The sequence below is a fragment of the Hetaerina americana genome, unplaced genomic scaffold (assembly GCF_022747635.1).
Source record: "Hetaerina americana unplaced genomic scaffold, ioHetAmer1.1.p SCAF_9, whole genome shotgun sequence".
Lineage (NCBI taxonomy): Eukaryota > Metazoa > Arthropoda > Insecta > Odonata > Calopterygidae > Hetaerina > Hetaerina americana.
In genome coordinates, this window is record NW_027287538.1 from 79065404 (window position 1) to 79086143 (window position 20740).

At 37.5% G+C, this 20740-nt stretch overlaps 1 protein-coding gene across 1 annotated transcript in view; it reads right to left on the minus strand.

Annotated features, from left to right (window-relative positions):
• The window catches only part of LOC139698618 (collagen alpha-5(IV) chain-like), a 133980-nt gene that overhangs the window by 82503 nt on the left and 30737 nt on the right, over window positions 1-20740 (minus strand). The window contains 1 exon segment of the mRNA XM_071597461.1: window positions 7935-8129. Coding sequence (XP_071453562.1) covers window positions 7935-8129 — 195 coding nt within the window.

Here is a 20740-nt window from a genome sequence, read left to right on the forward strand (position 1 = left end):
GTCCAGAAGAATGGGCATACCTTCCTCTCTTCACCATTAGGTGTTGAAAAAGGTGTCCCTCAAGGGTCAGTGTTGGGTCCAACTTTATTTCTCATTTATATAAATGACCTACCCAAAAAATTACTTGTAAATCCTCTCGGTAACTGTGTCTTATTTGCAGATGATGTGAGCTTTGTGCTGTATCAGAAATCCTTTGAAGATTTGATGACTCTAGGTAAAGCCATTATTCAAGACATTGGCATGTGGTGCAATGGGAATAACCTTATTCTCAATGAAACAAAAACTCAGGCCATGATTTTCTCTGCAAAAACCTGTCATTCTAATAAAAGCACTTCTCAGCCTATGTCAAATAACTGTAAAATTATTGACGAGTATAAATTTTTTTGAACATATTTTGATAAATACCTGAAATGGGACCTGCACATCACAAATCTAAGTAAAAAATTAAATTCTGTGTACTATCTTCTTTCGATTCTGAAACATACTGTTAGTATGGATGTTTTAAAAATGCTCTACTATAGTCTTTTTTATTCTCTTGTATCATACGGTATCATAATCTGGGGAAGTGGGTCATCAACTAAGTTAAATAAAATATTTATTATTCAAAAGAAATTGCTTAGGTCCATGTGCAATAAACCCTATAGAGCCCACTGCAGACCTCTCTTTCAAAGCCTTGGCATCTTAACAGTCACTAGTGTTTTTATTTATAATTCGATAATTTTTGTAAAAAAGAACATGCATCTATTCCCATCAAATAATGGCACACACGCCTATGGGACTAGGACAAGAAATCATCTGTGTGTAGTGACTGCTAGCATGACAATGATGTCCAAGGGACTTCGTTCTCTGTGCATCAAAATATTCAACAGGCTTCCCATTAGTTTAAAAAATGGGAAATCACTCTCTATTTTTAAAAATAAGTTATTCATGTACTTAAATGAAAAATGTTTTTACAGTGTGAACGACTACTTCAATTCTGGGTAATTCTGAATTTTATATTGTGTAAATCCTTAACTATGTGTTTAGGTGTAATTTTATTTTATTTTTCTTTTCTCTGGCTAGTAATCCAGTTACTGTACTTCTTGACGTACCCTATACAATTACATAATTGTATGATATTCTGTACCATACTATGTACTTGTCAATTGGGGAAATAAAATTATTATTATTATTATCTAACAATCTTTACCAAAATGTTATAAGCATTACAATTTTTACACAATACTGATAATTTTATAATAAATATTATAAGAGCGGGTCTAAGGGGGGGGGGGGGGGTCGGTTGTTGATGGGAGAGTGGATAGTTTTGACTGGTGAGTCATAGAGTTTGGGGGAAGCGGGCCATCTGCGAGAGGGTTTCCCAATTAAAGAAGCAAGATTTGCAAGACCTCCCCCTCCTAAATCAGGAGGGGGAGGTCTTGCAAATCATGCTAGCTTCGAAAGAAGTTGAGCTTTTGTTGATCTTGGCCTACATAATTCCTAGAATATTACATAAATCAGCTTTGGCACCAAGAAGATATTACTGTGACTGAAGAGGTGGAAAACAGGTCAACTTTGCAAGGGCAATTGAGAGGTAAGTAAGTTGTGTAATAAGGTTCATGCCTAACAAATACACGTGCATATGTTTCCAGTCAAGAAGAAATGCCCAGCACAAGAGTGAAGGGCAGAAGGGAAAGCAATTTTACAATATCATAAAGGATAGGAACAGTTTGTTTCGCATAGCATGCAGTGGCACTCATAGCCAGGAGGAGACAAACCACATTGGTCAAATCTACATTCAAAGACGAAAACCCACCCAGTGAACAAATATTCATACATGGATATTGATATAAGGAAAAGGGATAGGAACACATTTGAAAGACACGTACAGGAGGGGTGAGAAAGGCAGAATCAAGAAGATCACAAGAGCAAAAACGTCCTTTGGTGGGTGAGACAGCTTCCTAATGCTATCTCCAGGCCAAAGAATTGGTGGGGCACTTGGTCGCATAAACACCCCACAGATTTTAGTGTATATTATATTTCCTCAATAGCTCAAGTGGTTGGGATATATATTTATTATATATATGAAAAAAAATACATATATAAAAATATATATATATATATATATATATATATATATATATATATATATATATATATATATATATATATATATATATATATATATATATATATATATATATATATATATATATAAATAAATAAAGTCGTAAATCCTTTTGGTTACATCATTTATAACTCGAGAATGGCTGAACCGATTTCCATGATGTTTGGTTTATTTCGATAAGACTCATTCCAGAATAGCAGAATAACCATTAAAATATCATAAAAGTATCGTATCGTAAAATATCGTATTGTATCGTCGATTTTAATAATATTTGATTTTTTAAATTCATCTCAGCCCAGAGTAGCAAAATAAGCATTAAAATATCGTAAAAGTATCGTATCGAAATATCATATCGTAAATTATCGTATAGTATCGTCCATTTCAATGATATTTGTTTTTTTTGGATTCGTCTCAACCCAGAATAGCAGAATGGCCGTATATACATCGTTAAAATATCGTATCGTATCGGTGCAGCCATTCTTGATTTATAAATGTTATAACTAAACTGTTCATTGATTGTTTGGTGGTACGAAGTTTGTTGGTTCAGCTAGTACATATATAAATATGTAATAAGCATAAGCAGCAAATAAAATCACAGATAAACACACAAATGAATCTCACGAGTGTTCCGAATTTTCGGTGGTTAAACCACCTTCCTCAACAGAGAGAAGGAGTGAGGAGAAGAGGAGAGGATGAGGATGCTTGATGGAAGGGGAAGGTGGGTAAAGGTTTGGGAGGGGAAGAGTTGAGAGGGGAAGGTTTAGAAGTGTGGGATTGGTATGGAAGGTTCTGGGAGCGAAGGGGAGATGTAAAAATATCAGGAGATTCAGGTAATCAGTGTCTGATCCCTGGCTCATTCCAGGAATGGATGAGCCAGGTTTATGTCTGTTCTATTGTTTTGAGCTTGAGTGGAGGGTTAGAGGGTGGAAGAATTGCTGGAGTGGATATACTATAGCATTTATCAAAGGGAGTGTTATGTTCGGGGGCATATTTTGGGATTGGGAGCTCAGCAATCTGGGAAGAATTCTTGCATGAGGCTCAGTGGTAATTGATTCTAATATTTAGGGCTGTGGTACACTGTCTGATATAAATGCAGGGTATAGTTTACACTTTAGAAGGTAAACTACACTGCAGGAAGTACGAAGGTGGTCCCAGAAGTACCCGGCCTGACCTGGAGAGGGGGGCAGTTGTTTAAAAAATATCACTGTATTAGAATGCATGCAATCTATAAAGTATACAGGTATGTTTCAAGTTTGAAGATGCTACATTGTTTAGTATTCGTTTGGCAGCCATCAATAGTGAATGTTTTCAGTGAATTTGTAAAAATGGAGAAAATTGGTCATCATTATGTGATACCATACTTTTATTTGAAAGGCTTCAGCCCAACCAATATAAAAGCCAAACTGGATTCTACTCTGGGTGAGTCTGCTCCTTCATTTACAACAGCAAAATATTGGGTAGCAGAGCTTAAACGATGGTATGAGCTGTCAAGACGAGCATCGCATTGGTCGACCAAATGAGGCGACTACTCCATAAACGGTGAAGAAAATCCACAAAGTGATACTGGATGAGATCGTCAACTGAAAGTGCATGAGCTAGCAGGCGAAGTAGGCATTTGAAAAAGTGCGGAACAGCACATATTAACTGAAAATCTGGACCTGACAAAGCTGTGAGCAAGATGAGTGCTATGTTTGCTCACACTTGTGCAAAACCAGTGCCGTGAAGATGTTTCAATTGAGGGTTTAGCAAAGTTTCACAGCAAAAAAGCAGAACTTTTGCACTGTTTCATAACCAAGGATGAAACATGGGTCCATTAATTTACCCCCAAGACAAATGATTAATCAAAACAATGGATTCAAAAGGGAGAACCGCCTCCAAAGAAGGCGAAGACCGTTTTATCTGCAGACAAGGTCATGGTGTCAGTTTTTTGGGATGCACTTGGGATAATTTTCATTGACTATCTTGAAAAAGGAAAAACTATCAACAGTGAGCATTATGCGAACTTATTGCAATGTTGGGAGCGTAGAAATCAAGCAAAAGTGGCCACATTTGGCTACGAAGAACGTTTTGTTTCATCAAGACAATGCACCATCTCACAAATTCATTATTGCAATGGCCAAAATTCATGAATTAAAGCTTGAGTTCCTACGTCATACACCCTATTTACCAAATTTAGCCCCCTTGGATTATTTTCTGTTCTCCAACTTGAAAAAATGGCTCTGTGGTCAAAGATTTTCCAACTGTGAAGAAGGGATGTCGGCATTTAATGGCTATTTTGAGGAGCAAAACAGTTCTTATGATAAAAAGGGTATTAAACTTATTGAACATCCCTGGGACAAGTGAATAGAGCTGAAAGGAGATAATGTTGAAAAATAAATACATTTTTTTCCAAAATTTTAGTGTTTTCTTTGTTGGTTCGGGAACTTCTGGGATTACCCTCATACATGAGTAGTAGGGCATTGGTGGGAGATGGTAAACAAGCAGGTGGGAGAAGGATGGGATTTGGATTTTTAAAATAGGAAATGTTTTGCATCTTGGTTTATTTCAGGGCACTGCAGTAGCTTTGAGATGGGGTGGGGATTTAATGAGTGGATTGGTTGATTTGAAGATATCTGTTAATTTGGCCAGGCGTTTGAAAATAACCGGGGCATTCAAGAAAATGGTTGGTGGTGGAGTTATGGTTCTTGAGGATAAGATTGAGGTTTTTAGAATAGATCTTAGAAATTCTATGCCAGGGAAGCATGTGGTACAAATTGAAAGAGCGAGTGTTTCTGCGGTGGAGGAAGGTTGGGGAGTATAATCAAGTCTTCGAATTCTTTTGTTTAGGAAGGATTCAGGATAACCTTGTTGGATGAGGAAATAGTGTAGGTTTGAGAGGAATTTATCAAGGGAGTCAGGATGATAGCAAATTCTGTGTCCTTGTATTGAATGGAAATGAGAAATGGAGCGTTTGGTGTGATATGGGTGGCAACTGTTATAGTGAAAGAATTGTTATTTGTTGGTCGGTTTTATATGCAAAGAAGTGTGGAATGTTTTATGTATGTATAGATGTAATCAAGTGCTTTCAAGTGAACAATGTCAATTTCTGTGTATATTGACATATTATCACCAGAATATAGAGTGGTTTATATGGAACACTGGTTTGGTGCGGGTGTGATTGATAAGTTTCAGAGGCTGTCACCAAGTAACAGCAGTTTTGGAGTTTTGCTTGTTTTAGATGAGTAAACTATGTGATTTTAATAAGCTTTGAAAAAGTGAATCAATTTGTTCTGCAACCTTATTTACAATATCATGTTTCAAAATTGATTTTATAATTACCTGCTCTTATATTCTGATTTGCACTAATACTTTTGTGTGTGATGTATAAATTACATTTACCATGTTTCAGATATGTGGGGTCTTTAACCTCACAGAGGTTTATTTGTCTCCAACATCATTCCAAAATATGCATGTAAATTTAGAGGCTCAAGTTTTTAGTAACCATGTTGGCACAGGAGTACATGTGTCAGTTGGAAGAGGTGATTTTTTTCATTTTTTAAAATGGAATTTGATTTTTAGCCCTATGCACATCTTTCTTTTGTTCTTTCAGGTGTTTTGAGCATGCATGAGGTGGCTGGAGCACAATTCCTGAAGCAAGTGGATTGTAATGTGGACAGCTTAAGTGGGACAATGGAAAACCAATACTTGAAACCTTTGAAGTTGGCCATCAGAAATGTGAGCCATATTGATCACTGGCAATCAGCCCTTGCCAAAATCAGATTATGGGAGTTCCAGGGAAAGATGGAGGTAATCCACCCCCCTTGCAGGATGGGCAGTTAGCAATCATGAGAGTGGTAATGTTGTTGTGGGCTGAATTGAGATCTAAGCAGTCCTGGTACCTCAACACAAGAAACCTTAATCAAGAACTCATAGACAATTTTTTCAATATTTTAAGGAAAAACCGGGGATAATCACAACCCCAATGCACACCAGTTCCAAACAGCATTGAAAACTGCTTAATTGATAATTTGCTTTTCACCACACCCAAGGAAATACAATGGATGATGGCTGTGATCTTTTGACTGACTTATCCTCTCTTTATCATGAACATGTTCAATCAAGTACAGGACAACCAGCTGATGACAATGAAAAGTTGATTTCAAGTATCAAAAAATAGGTTCAGTTGCATATGTGAGTGTTCATGTGGTGCAGACATTTCTCAAGGTTCATCCTCGTGACCAATGCAGGGCAACACTTACAACAAATCCTCATTTATTACAGAATGCCTTTTTATATTATCTTTTAGGTGATGACCAACAAAACGCAACCTGTCCCTCTGAAGAAATTCCTTCTGCACTTGGTCAAGCCATCACTGCAGCCAGGCGTGAATATACACTATTAGGCCACAGGAAAAATTTGTCCAATATTACAACCCCAATACTGTCGGAAGCAGTTAATTTTCAATTTTTTGTGTGTCACTCATAGACTTGATTTTGAGAATTTTTTCCTTTCAGATATCATTAAAGTATCCATGAAGTAGTTTTGTATAGAGATAAATAAAATTATCTAATTGATTATTTTTACATTTCCTGTCTTCAATAACCCTGGGAATTAATTCACTGTTATTATGATTCTTCAGTCATAATATTTTTTTTACAACTTTTTGTCACGGCATCATCTGAAATTACTTTCATCGTGATTGCAGCAGTCATAGTCATTCATTTCATCATTAGTGAAAAGAAAGCTTATCAATAAACTGTTAACTGAACAGATTTCTCATAGGTTTCTCGTAAGTCCACTTTTCCTGGCAGAATACCACAACCCTAATATAATCTTTTTCTTTATTGCAGAGCCAGGTACAAGAAAATAAGGAAGTATCTTTGGAAGATTTTAGTGCCACCTACCAAAAATTGGCATTTCTTTTGTAAAGATGTTTCGTAAAAATATGCATTTAAATGTGAGATTCATTTTTTAATTAATAACTTGTGATTTTCGTATAGAACTTGTATGCAGTTCTCCGTTCAATAAATATATAAAGACCAATGCAGATCTTTTTCTTTCCTGCAAGCATCACACAAATCATTTGCTAATGACGGGGCTTTGTTTTGATGATAAAATATAATGAATAATTGAAAAAATTTACATTATATGGAAGCAGGTATAGAAAATACAAAGAATAAATACAAGATGGAATATGGGTCATCGTGTAGTCATGTGACACCAGCATCATCCATTAACCAAGAATGTAACTATGTCGCAGGTCCATGGTAAAACAACTAACTCACCCTTCGAGCGGGTCACCAAAACAACAGAGTTAAAGGTCTTTACATGGGAGTAGGCACCAAAAGAGACAATGGCAGTAAATTCTGCAAGTATTAAGTGCTCAAAAGGAATGCATTTGTTTTTGATTTATGCACTCCCTCCAAGAAAACTTTAAGAAACATTTAATTTGTGGTAATGACCAAATGATAACACTTTTCCACTAGATAATGATTTATAACATTATTGGTTTCAATGTACAATATCATCTTTAGGACTGCTGTTATTACTCCTAAATATAGTACAGCACATCAAAACCAGTATTGCCATAAATTGCAATCTAGTGAAAAACTTATCATTTGGTCATTATTATGTTCACATTCTACCATATCATGCTTGAAACTATGCAATTTATTAATTTGTGGTATTTCTCGAATTTGAGAAAGAATAAAGTAAAACAAAAACCAAAAGCAGTTAAGTGTTTTAATTTCTAAAAGGCTATGACTGACAAGCTAAACTGCTATGATGTTCCTTAATGCCATGTCGCAAAGGGGGGGAGGGGAAATGAATCTGCTTCTTTCCTTCTTACCCTATATCCTTTGTCCCCCATAGATCCATACTCCCCATATGCTCCCTTCTCTCCTTTAATGCCCGGAGGTCCTTCAACTCCAATATCTCCAGGTATTCCTTCACTCCCACGGAGGCCAGTGATTCCAATTTCTCCTTGTTGGCCTTTGATACCAGCGCAGTCACACTTTGAGGATCCAGTGCAACCCTTGCAAGCCTGTGAGGAGAAATATGAAGGGACATAAATAACTGGGCTTCCAGAAAAAAATAAAAATTACCTCATATCGGAGCAGAGTAAAAAAACAGAATTTTTTCTTTTTAGGTAAAGTAAACTTTTGGAGTTTTTGGTCTAAAAATTTACAATACAATGTAAAATACAATGTTCAATTTTACAATACAATGTTCACACCCCATATTACCCAAAAATGAGAGATACCCAATAAAACACTTGAAAATAAAAGTTAATGCATGCACCAGAAAAATACTACGCTGATACATCTCATTAATGTTGTGAGACAGAATAAATTAATTAAAGATGGATTTTCAATAAAGTTTCTATGTATTTCATTTTGAATTTGGGCAAAGTATCGCATTGCAAATCAACATTTGAGCTAAGAAGATTAAATGAGTGTTTCAATCTTGTGATAGGTGAATGGCATGAGAAGTTTCTATCGCAGTATTTGATGTGGAATCATTTTGTCCTTCTAGTATAAGGAAATGTAGCATCAAAAGGTATTACTGCTAGTAAGGATAGCAACATTAATTCCAGTAAGGATAGCAAACAGTGGAGGACCAGCGCCAATGAGTTGATAGAAGACAGGCACTCAAATATGAATATGGATGGGTATTACTTGGTGGCCTCAACATTGTTTTAAATCACTTTCCATACCCTAAATACATTTCTACTATTTTGCCTTTAAATGCACAGTAATTCAAATAAAAAAATTGGGATACCTACAATATATTCAACAAATAAACACTGTAATTAGCTCAAGAAACCATGCAAAATGATGCAAAAAATAAGGCAAATTTCAAAAATCTTCACTTCAGTGAGCAAATATGTGGTTGGAGCAAATTTCATGAAAATCATCAGGTGGAAATGACACGTGTGTGCCAACTTTTGACTATGTTTTCCTTGAATTTCCAAATTCAGATTTTCATGTGCAATGCAGCTTTTCTTCAATTTTTGCATTGTGAATAAGTTCAATTCCAAATCTTTAGAAAAAACTATAATACAAGATTATGATTTCAAAGCACATAAATATACAAGATTTAAAATAAAGAAGCTGAACAATACAGCAGTGAATGACATGCATTAAGTAAGTGCTTTACTATAACCTCTCTGATCTAGACTATGCATTTAAATGACTCATTTGCATTTCTCCCAAAGTACCTATTTAATTTCAATGTGGCAGGGGAATTACTTGTTTGGAGCTATTTCTACCGAGGTATACCTACCATGACACCCTTTTGATAATCACATTTCTCTGAATTTGGAGCACTTGCTATCATTCATCATGATATTAAGGAAAAAGATAGAAAATCAAAACCTACTGGTGCTGGTGAGAGATGACAGGAGCCTAAGAATTCTGAGTTTTTGAGAGAATACTCCTCCTTCATACATTGAAGCATTGGGAATGATGGTGCATGAAGTGGTTTTAGGAACAGTAAAAAGAGTCATATACCTATATGAAGTTAGATATCAGAGGTATTAGATATTAACATTTGACATGAGTCAGTGTTACAGCGGGCAGACAGAAGGAACCTCACCGGCAATGAAAAATATTGTAACTTATACTCGAGATAATTTATCCCAATGTAAGCAGTAAGAAGGCAGAGATAACTGTGATGCAATGCAACAATTCCGCTAAATTCACTGTCATACCTGAAACTCATCTACTGAGGGCATCGTTGTTGTTGAGCATGGCCATTCCATATTCCTAAGATTGGGTGCCAGAATTCAGACATGTTTTTTTAACCAATATATCACCAAATGAAGATATAAAATATCAGGAATCAATGACCCTCTGCACACGTCAATTCTCCTGGGAGAGTGAGGATTTGTTTACGAGGACATTACCAGCAAATAATGAAGTTTTTTTTTGACTTCCAATGGGGTTCACCAAATGACCCAATGGAGAGCAGAGCAGGAAGCAGGGGACCTTTGAACCTAACTCTTTTCATTTTTTATAATTTTTTTAGTGGGTCGCACCCCCTCCACTTCAGTACTATTAAGAACCGGACGAGATGGATCGGCCTCATTCTTTTTTTCTATTATTTTATTTGCCGCCCCTACAAGTCGGAAGATCTCGGTCACGCCGTTGTTCTTGATAAAAAAATTCCACAGAGGCGCCGCCAGCAGTTGTCGCCATGAATTGACGCTCTTGTTTCCTTCGGATACGTCTCTCGGGTAGACTAAGACGCCGGAGAAACGAGGCCGATTGGCGAGATACACACACGAGATAGAGCCATTTTCCATTTTATGCGCGTCGGAACTCCTCTTTTGAAAAAAATGACCTTTTCAGTACGGATATTATTTCTACGCGAGGAATATACTCGTTTAACATATTTTCCCATATTCAGTTGCTCATCTCACGATCGTAGCCAGTATTGTCTGTTTTTTCCGTCCTCCCGTCAAAATCTGCAAACGCCATTCGCATACATTGCTCATATTCCCTAAGCTCATTTTAATACTTACTATTTGCACCAAGTTCGCATTCCTACCCTTCAATGAAGGGAAAGGTTTGAGTGATAGTCCATCTGTGCCAAGGTTAGCGGATGGTAGCTAAATTTCCTACTAATCCACGAACTTCTAAATACTACTGAATGCTTTCCCGACAGAACTGATGATCACCAACCGACATTAGGTTCTTTATTGTTCATATCACTGATGCGATCCATTGTTAATAACCTTGAGTAAATTTGTGCTGTTAAAAACTGGGTCGCAGGTTATTTCTCTCGGTCACAGGTTCGCAAGGTGCATTTTCCGTGATGGATTCCTTGCTAGGAGTTTCTGTGGGCGCTCGCTGGCGTGCAATTCTACCCAATGCTCCGTGCCTAGATTTCATGGATAGGCCTGGTTCTATTTTTCCGGATGTTTTTTATGGTTGTCGGTATTTGTCCATTATGGAAATATGATATATAGAAAAGATTTATTTAAGGATGAGCGAATATTCGCGGACAAGGGAACAGGCGAGGGAATTGATTGGATCACAAAGGAGGGAGGAAGCCTGCGTATGGGAAATTCGTGAGCTACTTAGAGAACTAGTTAAATGAGGATGTCACCTGGGATTATCAAAATGTTCAAGCATAATAATCCACTTAAATGAACTTCACGAGAAGCGAAGAATGCGTTCGAGAACTGAAAGAATTGTTTTCAAAGAAATGGGCATATGAAATTCGGAAATATGCACCCAACAGCCAGATACAGCGAACTTGCTTCAAGTGTTGGCGAAGAAATGGATTCTTTCAAAACGGTGTCTTGTAGCTTAATGAAAAGAGTGATCAGCAGCAAATGTCCCAGAACATCTTTGTTCATCCAGGTATAGTTTTCAAGGGACTTCGAAACTCCGAGGCTGTAATTGATCATTGAAGAATAAGATTAATAATAATTCCAACTAAATAATTTAAATAAATCAACCAGAAAATAGTCATACTCTAAACCTGGGGCATTTGTGTCACTCAGTAATTTGTGGAAAATTTTAAGGACCTATTTTTCTGAATTCCTCCGAAGCAGTTGGCAACTTTTGCTCCCTAGCTTTCTTTCCCTCACTATTTCTGTTCCTTTCTTTGTATTTCAAAGACGTCACAATGGCCGCAGCAGATAAACGCTTTCTTCATACAACATAGGCCACAGCTTAAATCCTGACTTACCAGCTATTAGTAATTGTTTTTCATTTTCACAGTCCACCACTAGATATTTTGATGTTTTTTATAATACAAGTCAGCTGACAATCAAAATTCTCTGCGGAGCAACATAATCTATTCACGGCAGAATTCATAATTATTTCTACTAATGAGTGAGTTCCCCACGCTCATTGTGAGACGGTAGCCATGAAATAAGTTCGGCAATCTGCAGCGAGAAGTAAACAAGAGATCTTGCTTACATTCGATGTTTTCAGGCTTAACTTTGCCGAAATTCATTATCACTGAAGTAAAACACGCCGTATAAGAAATATGTATTTTTCCACAAAATTTTTATTCGGTGACGCAGATGCGTCGAAACTAGTTGTAACGAAAAAAATTTAGTGGAAAGATACATTGATATTTTTCACTTCAGATGTTGCTTGGTAGCTAGCATACGTACTTCGTAGTTTACAGCCCTATTGATAAAATCCCTGTTCCAGAGAAAAAACTTCACGCAGAAAACTGTTAATAGATTAGATTGTTTCGGGAGCATATGCATATTTAATTGCATAGCTAATTATGTCATTAATGCATTTGAAGAAAAGGAATCAGTCTCAGTGACACTATGTGATCTTAGTAAGGCCTTCGACTGTGTTAATCATTCAATATTACTAACAAAGCTAGAATATTATGGTATTAAGGGAGTTGCACTGAAACTAATGAAGTCATATTTGGATGATCGCCACCAATTGGTTGAACTTGATGGCTGTCGGTCTGCAGCTCTTAAAGTAAAATGTGGTGTACCACAGGGCTCTGTGCTTGGCCCAGTACTTTTCATCATCATGATTAATGATTTGCCCTGTAATATGAAACCTAAATCTGTTTTATATGCTGATGACACTACTTTTGTGCAAAAGTGTCAACATCCAGGAGATGCAAAGTTGCGATCTAGCGCTACCCAAAAACAGGCTAAGGAATGGTTTGATGTTAATCATTTACAATTAAATACTAACAAAACTCAGCATATTGTGTGCAGTCTTAAATCAAAAACAACTGATATTGAAACTGCTAAAATACTAGGAATTTATATTGATACAAAACTTAATTGGGAGACTCACATCAGTCAGACCTGTAATAAACTTAGTAAAGCTGTTTATATGTTAAGAAAGCTCAACTTTATCATTTCAAATGAGTATCGTTTAACACTTTACCATGCCTTCTTTCAATGTCATTTGAATTATGGTGTTGAGTTATGGGGTCATTCCCCTCATGTTAAACAAATTTTGCTACTGCAAAAGAGAGCTATTCGCTCTCTTGCTAATATACCACCACGTGATTCCTGCAAACCTTTTTTTATTAGGTATATCATGACTGTATTTTGTTTGTATATCTTTAAGGCTCTGATTCATGTGAAAGTTAATCTAGAAACTTACCAATTAAGATCCAACCTCCATAACTATTCCACAAGAGGTAAATCGAATCTAAATACTACTTATTGTAGATTGTCATCAACTTACAACACATTTCACAATATGAACATACGACTGTATAACTATCTGCCTACTCAGTTGAAATCAGATGGTATCCAGAGTTTCAAGAATAGGGTATATACCTGGTTACTTGCTCACCCACTATACTCATTGGATGAATTCTTTTGTGACAATTTTCATCACATTTAAGAAAGTATGTTTATATGTTAAATAATACTTATATTGACGACATTTAATATGGTTGTACCATTTTTAAAATGAATAAAGTATTATTATTATTATTATTATTGAAATCTGCTCGGCTGTGACGATTAGGAGCATTAATTTATAATCTTCATGAATCAAAAAATATACATGTTGGAAGGGGAGGCCATGTCCTGGATTCAAAACGGATAAAAATATTACCCTTATTGAACGAATAAGTAATCGAAGAAATCCGAATACTTTATTAAAGTTTCAGGCATCTAAAAATACCAAAAACTTCAATCCACGCACTCTATGCAGGGGAATGTGCAAGCTCCACTTGCCTTGTCTATTTTACCAAAGCGATCGTCAAGGTTATTGTTTTATAACAAAATTGAAGGTAATCATACCAGTACAGTGGTTCCGAGTTGTCTTTATTTCATCTGCAGACACTGCCTGGAGGGCTTTATTCTTGTAATTGTTTGAGTTTCAATCACACATCACAATACTACAAAAAGGGTTCTTTTACTTCACATGGCTAAAAATGACTTCATTATTCACCTCAAATCATAAGGAATTACCATGAATCCGAGGCGAACATTCTAGTAATCTCAAGACCTGTATCGTAGACCTTTTAAAATACGAGAAGTGCCACGAGGCGCGCCTGGAAGTTTTCAAGAAGTATTCGAAAGCGTATCCTAAAATTTCGAAAACAATTAACATGTCAATGCACGCAATTTCTTTCTTTCTTTGGTCATTGCAGTTTTACATGAAATCAGCACGCTTGGTGTGAGTTTTCATGCAGATCTACGATTGATTTTTCATCAACTGTTTTACCAAGTAATTTTGTGGCATCCACCCAACACAGTACTTAGAAATCATTTATCCAAGAGGAATAAACTGTAGGTAGGTGGCTTATTCTCAGAAATGTCAAACTATTTAAGGAAACATGTAATAATGTCTTCACTGTTCAATTCACAACTCACAAAACATGAAGAGTGGCACTCACTTGATGGTGTTATCCGCCGTGTTCCCCAACTTTTTCATTTCATTCTAAAAGATGGGTTGCAAAAGACCCCCACGGAGGAAAGCGGTTTCTCAAATATTCGGGAAAAGAATAAATTTCATGTGGATCTTAAAGGTGAGGAATGAAAATTTCTGGTTAGGGAAGTTGGAGGACACAATGGGGTTGGTAACCTTGCCGACATCTTCCTTTTCTACGGTAGGATATTATCGGAGAGGTATATTAATTAAATTTAATTTACTTGAGATTTTATAGTGAATTTATGTAATCTAATAGTTCTTACGCAAGAAATACAATCCAATTTGAATAGTTCACTGATAGTCCTACTGTTCAAAGGCAGACAGTGGCAAGTCAAATGTGCAGGCTGTGATTCAAATTACGCTCCTAGGGAAGAAATCAATATTTCTAAAAGATGATAAAAGGAATTGTTTGGTGGGAACGAATTCCTTGGTTTCAATGACTTGTTTGAAAAGTTACTGACACATTGGCTAACCGTTAGAATGTATGTATTAGAATGTATGTGTTACTTTTTGTAGGTGTTATTTTACCTCGTTTCATTTGAAACGCGTTTTAAATCTTTTACGTAATACAAAGTGTACCGAAATTTTTAAGAAGTGATAAGATACCTAATACTGTTGATATCTTCATAAATTTTATGATGATTATTTGAAGGAAAGTGCATTTAAATCGCTCCGCATTGGAAGAACAGTTACCAAGATAATTAGATAAGTTCCTGGACTAAAATTGATAGTTTATTTCGCGGATTAAATGGGTTTTTAAAGAATTGAAAGAACGAAGAATTTGCTATCGAATATAGTTCAATCTCTCCCAAAGGTTTGCTTTATTTTGTTCATGCTTTGTGATGCCCATTATATAGCCATATTGAAACAAGTATAAAATACATGTATTCGCAGTCCTCATTTCATGGGCTCATTAACAGCAACGACTCGAAACCAAAACTTTTGAGGCCAATTGTAAATTTGCGATAGACATTCAGTATTATTAAAAGATTCATATTCACATTTTCACTTAATATGTAGGTGTGTGCCTGGCGTTTATAATCTTCACATTGCGTAGGCATCTATTCAGCAAACCATTTAAATTACTTCATGGATTCAATCGTTCATAAGTGCCTTGATGTAAATATGATCCGCGTTATCATTTTTGGGTAGTTGAGCAAATTGCATTCATTCGCTTGTAACATTTTTCTGCATTTGATTAGAATAGGCAACTGCTGATTTTGAGTTGGCTGCTACAAAACATTCTACTTTTCCCCGATAGGTGAAACCACCTCTCCATGCCTCAAAACATTGCCAACAGATGACTCTAAATTCAATTAGATTAAGGCTTCGAAACTTTGACGCAGGAATATAGCACTTCTTTTTTGGGTGGTTTAAGCAGGAGCACCATATGTTTATACAAAGATATTTGCCCCTTTTGCCCAAACCCTTTGTGTGTGACGCTAGTTCAATCTTTGCTTTGAATGGAATCATAGAGCATTTCTGCGTTGAATATTGCTGCCTGGTTTTGGTGTGTATACAGAAATATTCCAACAGGGAACATTTAAAAAAACATTATACTGTTTACATTAATGAAAATACATGTTTCCGGACTTGTAATTCCCGTCAGGACATTGGAATATGATTTCATGTGACCTTGCATTTAAAGTTTGTCTGGTACTCGCAGTGCCACGAGGTAAATTACGGTGAATATGCATGTAAGAGTTGAAAAATGTCATCAAAATTGGAAAAAAGCAAAGACAATTATGATTTTTGTCTACACTTAGAAATTATCCCCGATACATGGCACAAATTTCTTAAATTTGTTTTTAACATGGAAGGCAATAAAAAGAGTGATGGCGTTCGGTTTCGACTGCCGATCAATTTTCTAAAAAGTCACGGGCTTATACACATAATCAACATAAACACAGGCATAAACGCAGTAATCAACCCGAAGGTCGGTTTAGTAGGTGATGGTAGAGTTCACCCAGTACTAAGCCCTATACGGCGTGTAAAAATTCACACATCGGGAAGGGGGGCCAATTACCAGGGGGCCCGGTTATGATTTCCCAGGAAGACTTGGTACCCGAAAACTCACTTTAGCTTGGGTGGAGCTGCAGGTGCCCAGAGTGCCTTGCCCGGGAATCGAACCCGGGACCCTACGGTAAGCAGTCCGACGCTCTACCCACTGGACTACCGCGACCCCACGGGCTTATGGTCATTAATAAATAAAAACCAATACTTACATTGCCTTTAGGCAAAAGCTTTCAGTTGCTCAAAGTTACAAAAGCACTTGATAGATTCAGTGAAATTGGCAGCAACAAAATGACGAAGTGTTATCCCGGAGACTGGGAAGTCTCGTCATTAAACAAAGGGTTAAATGAATGGAAGAAGAATACGAAGCATTTCCCACGCACTTTTATTCGGCACTACTGGTTTCAACGTATGAATAAAATATCAATAATATAGAATTAAATATCTGGGATAAGGGTTCCCAATCATCATTGACCTACGACATGAGGATTCTTAAGATCACTACGACATAAGTTTGAACACAAGACTTTACCATTGGCGTCGTCAATGAAATAGATCTGCGTCTAATGGGGTCCATGATTCAATCATTGGTCGGGTGATATTTGCCATTCACCATTCCCACCATATTCTCATACCGATTTATTGACTAAATTGTAGTGGGAACTATGCAATGGTTTGCATTATTTTTTTACAATAAAGGATGGTTTTTCATCCTAGAGTTTTGGCACGACAAGTCATAAAAATGTGATTATTTATCCATGGTGGCCTCTCATTTTGGAAGTAAAAGGTGCAGTGTAGGGTCGTAAAAAAGTCGTATGCTCAGCATTTTCAAAGGTCGGGATAAGGGTCAAATTTCTTTTTCAAAGTTGGAAATGTGGTGTCAAAACCGGGAATCCTCTTTTAATTACGAAACCATTTCATATTTCGTGTGAATCACGAGGGCCCTCACAAAGATAAAAAAATTCATCAGGACCGACTTCGGTGATACCATTGAAGCTGAAGCAATCAGATTGGCTTCATCGGAATTACAAAATTGGATTCCGAGCATTCGGGAGACAATCGGGAGGAAAGTTGTGAGTCTTTGCCTGGAAATCGAGGAAATGATTACATTACCCTCAAAAATGGGAAAAAAGATCGGGAATAGGAATTGAGCAAATGCGTGACCAACATTTCAATATTAATAATTTAACGATCATTGTTAGCGTGTAATCTGAATTTTCAGCATCAGACGATATTTTGCTGTTACCTTTAATCACAGTATGGCCTTGAAAAGTTTCCTTGGCATACTCATTTCCCTTGTTAATAATGAATATATCTCATTCAAATGGAATACTCCTATTCGCTATATTATCATTGTACTTGCAAATAATGATCTAGTGTCTTTAGTCTCTACAGTACATAATCGCATGACATTTTTGTTTACATTCGTGTAGCACACTACTTATGGTTTTTATTGTGATAACTTTTACTTCACTTTTAGATATTTATGTTCCACGAAACGCATGTGACTATTTCTTGTTTTAATTGATCTTAAAATGTTTCTGTGGACCTTTAGCATTATAATACGTCAGATCAATGGTCTACTATAATTTTTTCTCTAAATTTGTCTAATGCTAATTAAATTTATAAATAATTTCATAGCGAACTGTAAAGTTTCAGGCTTAACTTTGTGGAAATTTTCCAACGTGGAGGGAAATGATAAATAACATTTGTGAATTCTCTTGGAATCATAATTGCTTATTTCTCTCCAATATTTTCATAGCGGTCTGATGTTTTGGTACATGTGATCCAACTCATGCTATTCGTAATTTGTGAACCGGAATTCAATCAGTTTATTGGACCGAAAACTTTGGAATCAAGCTTTAGATAAATTTTCAGTAAGGAGTTGTGACACTTCTTTGCGGGTGTTTGGGAGGTGAGGTTCGAGCAAATGATGCGCTTCGTTGATTCTCCTCTCCAACCCTGCCACTCCTCTATATGTACGTATGAATATACAGGGTGCGTTCCAAAAGTAATGCAATTGAATTTTCCGCGCCGCTCCTTTGGTCGGAGTGGGGTCAAACCACTTTGAGTAAGTGAAGGAGACAAAGCTTTGCCACAAAATCAATCTCAGTGCTCTCTTCAAGCTGTGAAAGCGGGAGGACGTCAGTCATTGTAAGCCTCTACGCGCCGACCGCGCCACAAAAGACCAACGACGAGGAAATTTCAAGTTAACTTTTGCAACGTATTGAAAATCAACCAGATTATTTGGGCAACGTCATCAATGGTGATTCAACCTGGGTTTTTAATACGACTCAGAAACAAAACGCCAAAGCTCTGAGTGGCTCACTAACCAGTCCCCCAACCGAAAAAACCAAGAATGAGCAAATCAAAGTGAAAACAATGCTCACATTCTTTTCGACCGTAAAGGAGTGGTCCATAAGGATTTTGCTCATCAATAACAGACAGTTAACACTGTCTACTACGTGGATGTGCTGGAAAGACTCCGGAAAAGGGTCATCATGAAGAGAAAGGACATCTTCGCTCCCTGGCAACTTCATCACGACAACGCGCTTTGCCAGAACGCGCTACGAGTCCGCGAGTTCCTGGCCTAATCCAAGGTGCCAACACTGCCCCACCCCACCTATAGTCCTGACGTCACCCTGGCAGAATTCTTTTTGTTCCTCCGAATTTAGGCAGCCCTGAAAAGAACCCTTTCTGGCCAAGAAAAAGTAGTGGCGCTCTTCTTTGAAAAATGTAATATACATTTAATCTTGAATCTGTCTTTCGATCACTCTCCATACAAAACCACGCTGATTGAATGAAACGCTGCTTCGAACTCCACGCCACCACGATGGCTCACTCAGAGCTGACTGGCCACATCCGACGCCCAACCCCTCATTCGCACGTGACTTCAAACACACGATTTGTTGGTGCCAGTGCGCGGTGTTTGCGATCTTTTTAGCAAGCAGGGAGGCAACACCGATAAAAATATTTGTACGCTTGTAAACTCGCCTAAAGTAAAATCTCACAAGTTTTATTCTAAGTTTCAGATACAGAGAAATTGAACATTACCGAAGGCTGTACGAATTGAACTGAGGTCACTTTGAGGTTGAAAATATCAAGATGGATTCAGTTATGATACCTATTTAAAAAATTAAGCACGAGTAGGCGCAAGGATGCAATGCGCCACTTGCAATCATCCAATAAGTTTGGCGCACGCACCACGGCTTGCTCTGCCCAATCATTCGCCCTGCTCCCCATCCGTTTGTTGGTGATCCTGAGAACAACTTTAGCTACGTCAAACTTATTGTCCTGTAGTCCTCACATGACGTGGCCTTTACCTTTTTCGGAATAGGAACTAAAACTGATCTCACAAAGTCTTCCGGCCAGATTCCTTCCTCGTAGATACTACGGATCAGCCCATATAGCCTCTTCCTCCCACATTTTCCTAAACATTTCAATAGTTCCGCGAGAATTTTATCCACCCCCACGGCCTTATTTAGTTTCATCTCCCTTTATGCCCTTTCTATCTCATCGTCGAGTATGCCTTGACCTAAGCCATCTTCCTCTACCTCATATTCTTTTTCAATGTCTATCTCTGTATACGCCTAACCCTGTTGACCCAAATAGAAACTAGCAATTGGGAAACTTAATTTTTGATTTCGCATGTCTGGCCCCACAGATCCTAAGGCTGACCAAGGCAGTGGCTTGCAGGGTACCATGTGAATAAATAGGTAGAAATACATTTACTGGCCGAATTTTTCTCTTGGTTAACTCAATTTTTTAACACTTCTTTAATATTCACTGCATTTAATGAGATCGAACCGGGATGCAGGTGTGCCATCATAGTTTACGTGCGTGCTACTACATAATTTCACACATGCGTCTCCAAGGCGTTTCTAAGAAGGAATAATATATTGCAATGAGCCACCTTCAACTTCAATTTCTTCTTCAAAGCGGTAGGTAAATCTATACCGTCCACAATACTTAGGCTGGCTCATTCAAAGAGCAGCCGTACCATTTTCGCCGTGGAGCTGAGTCCGTCCCTCGTTATTGCCAACACCCTCCTCGCCGTGGCGTGGATTCATTCCTTTCATGCGCCCGCCCCTCCCCTGAGGCGCGCATGAAAGGCGAACGGAACCGCGCATCCCTCGGTTCGAAGGGCGGTTCTCTTGTCCCTTGTCGCTTAATGAGTGACTCGGGGGGAGGCGCTATTGCCCGACGCGCTTTTTATTTCTTCTCGCGGGGTAATTGGGGGGGGGGAGGGGGT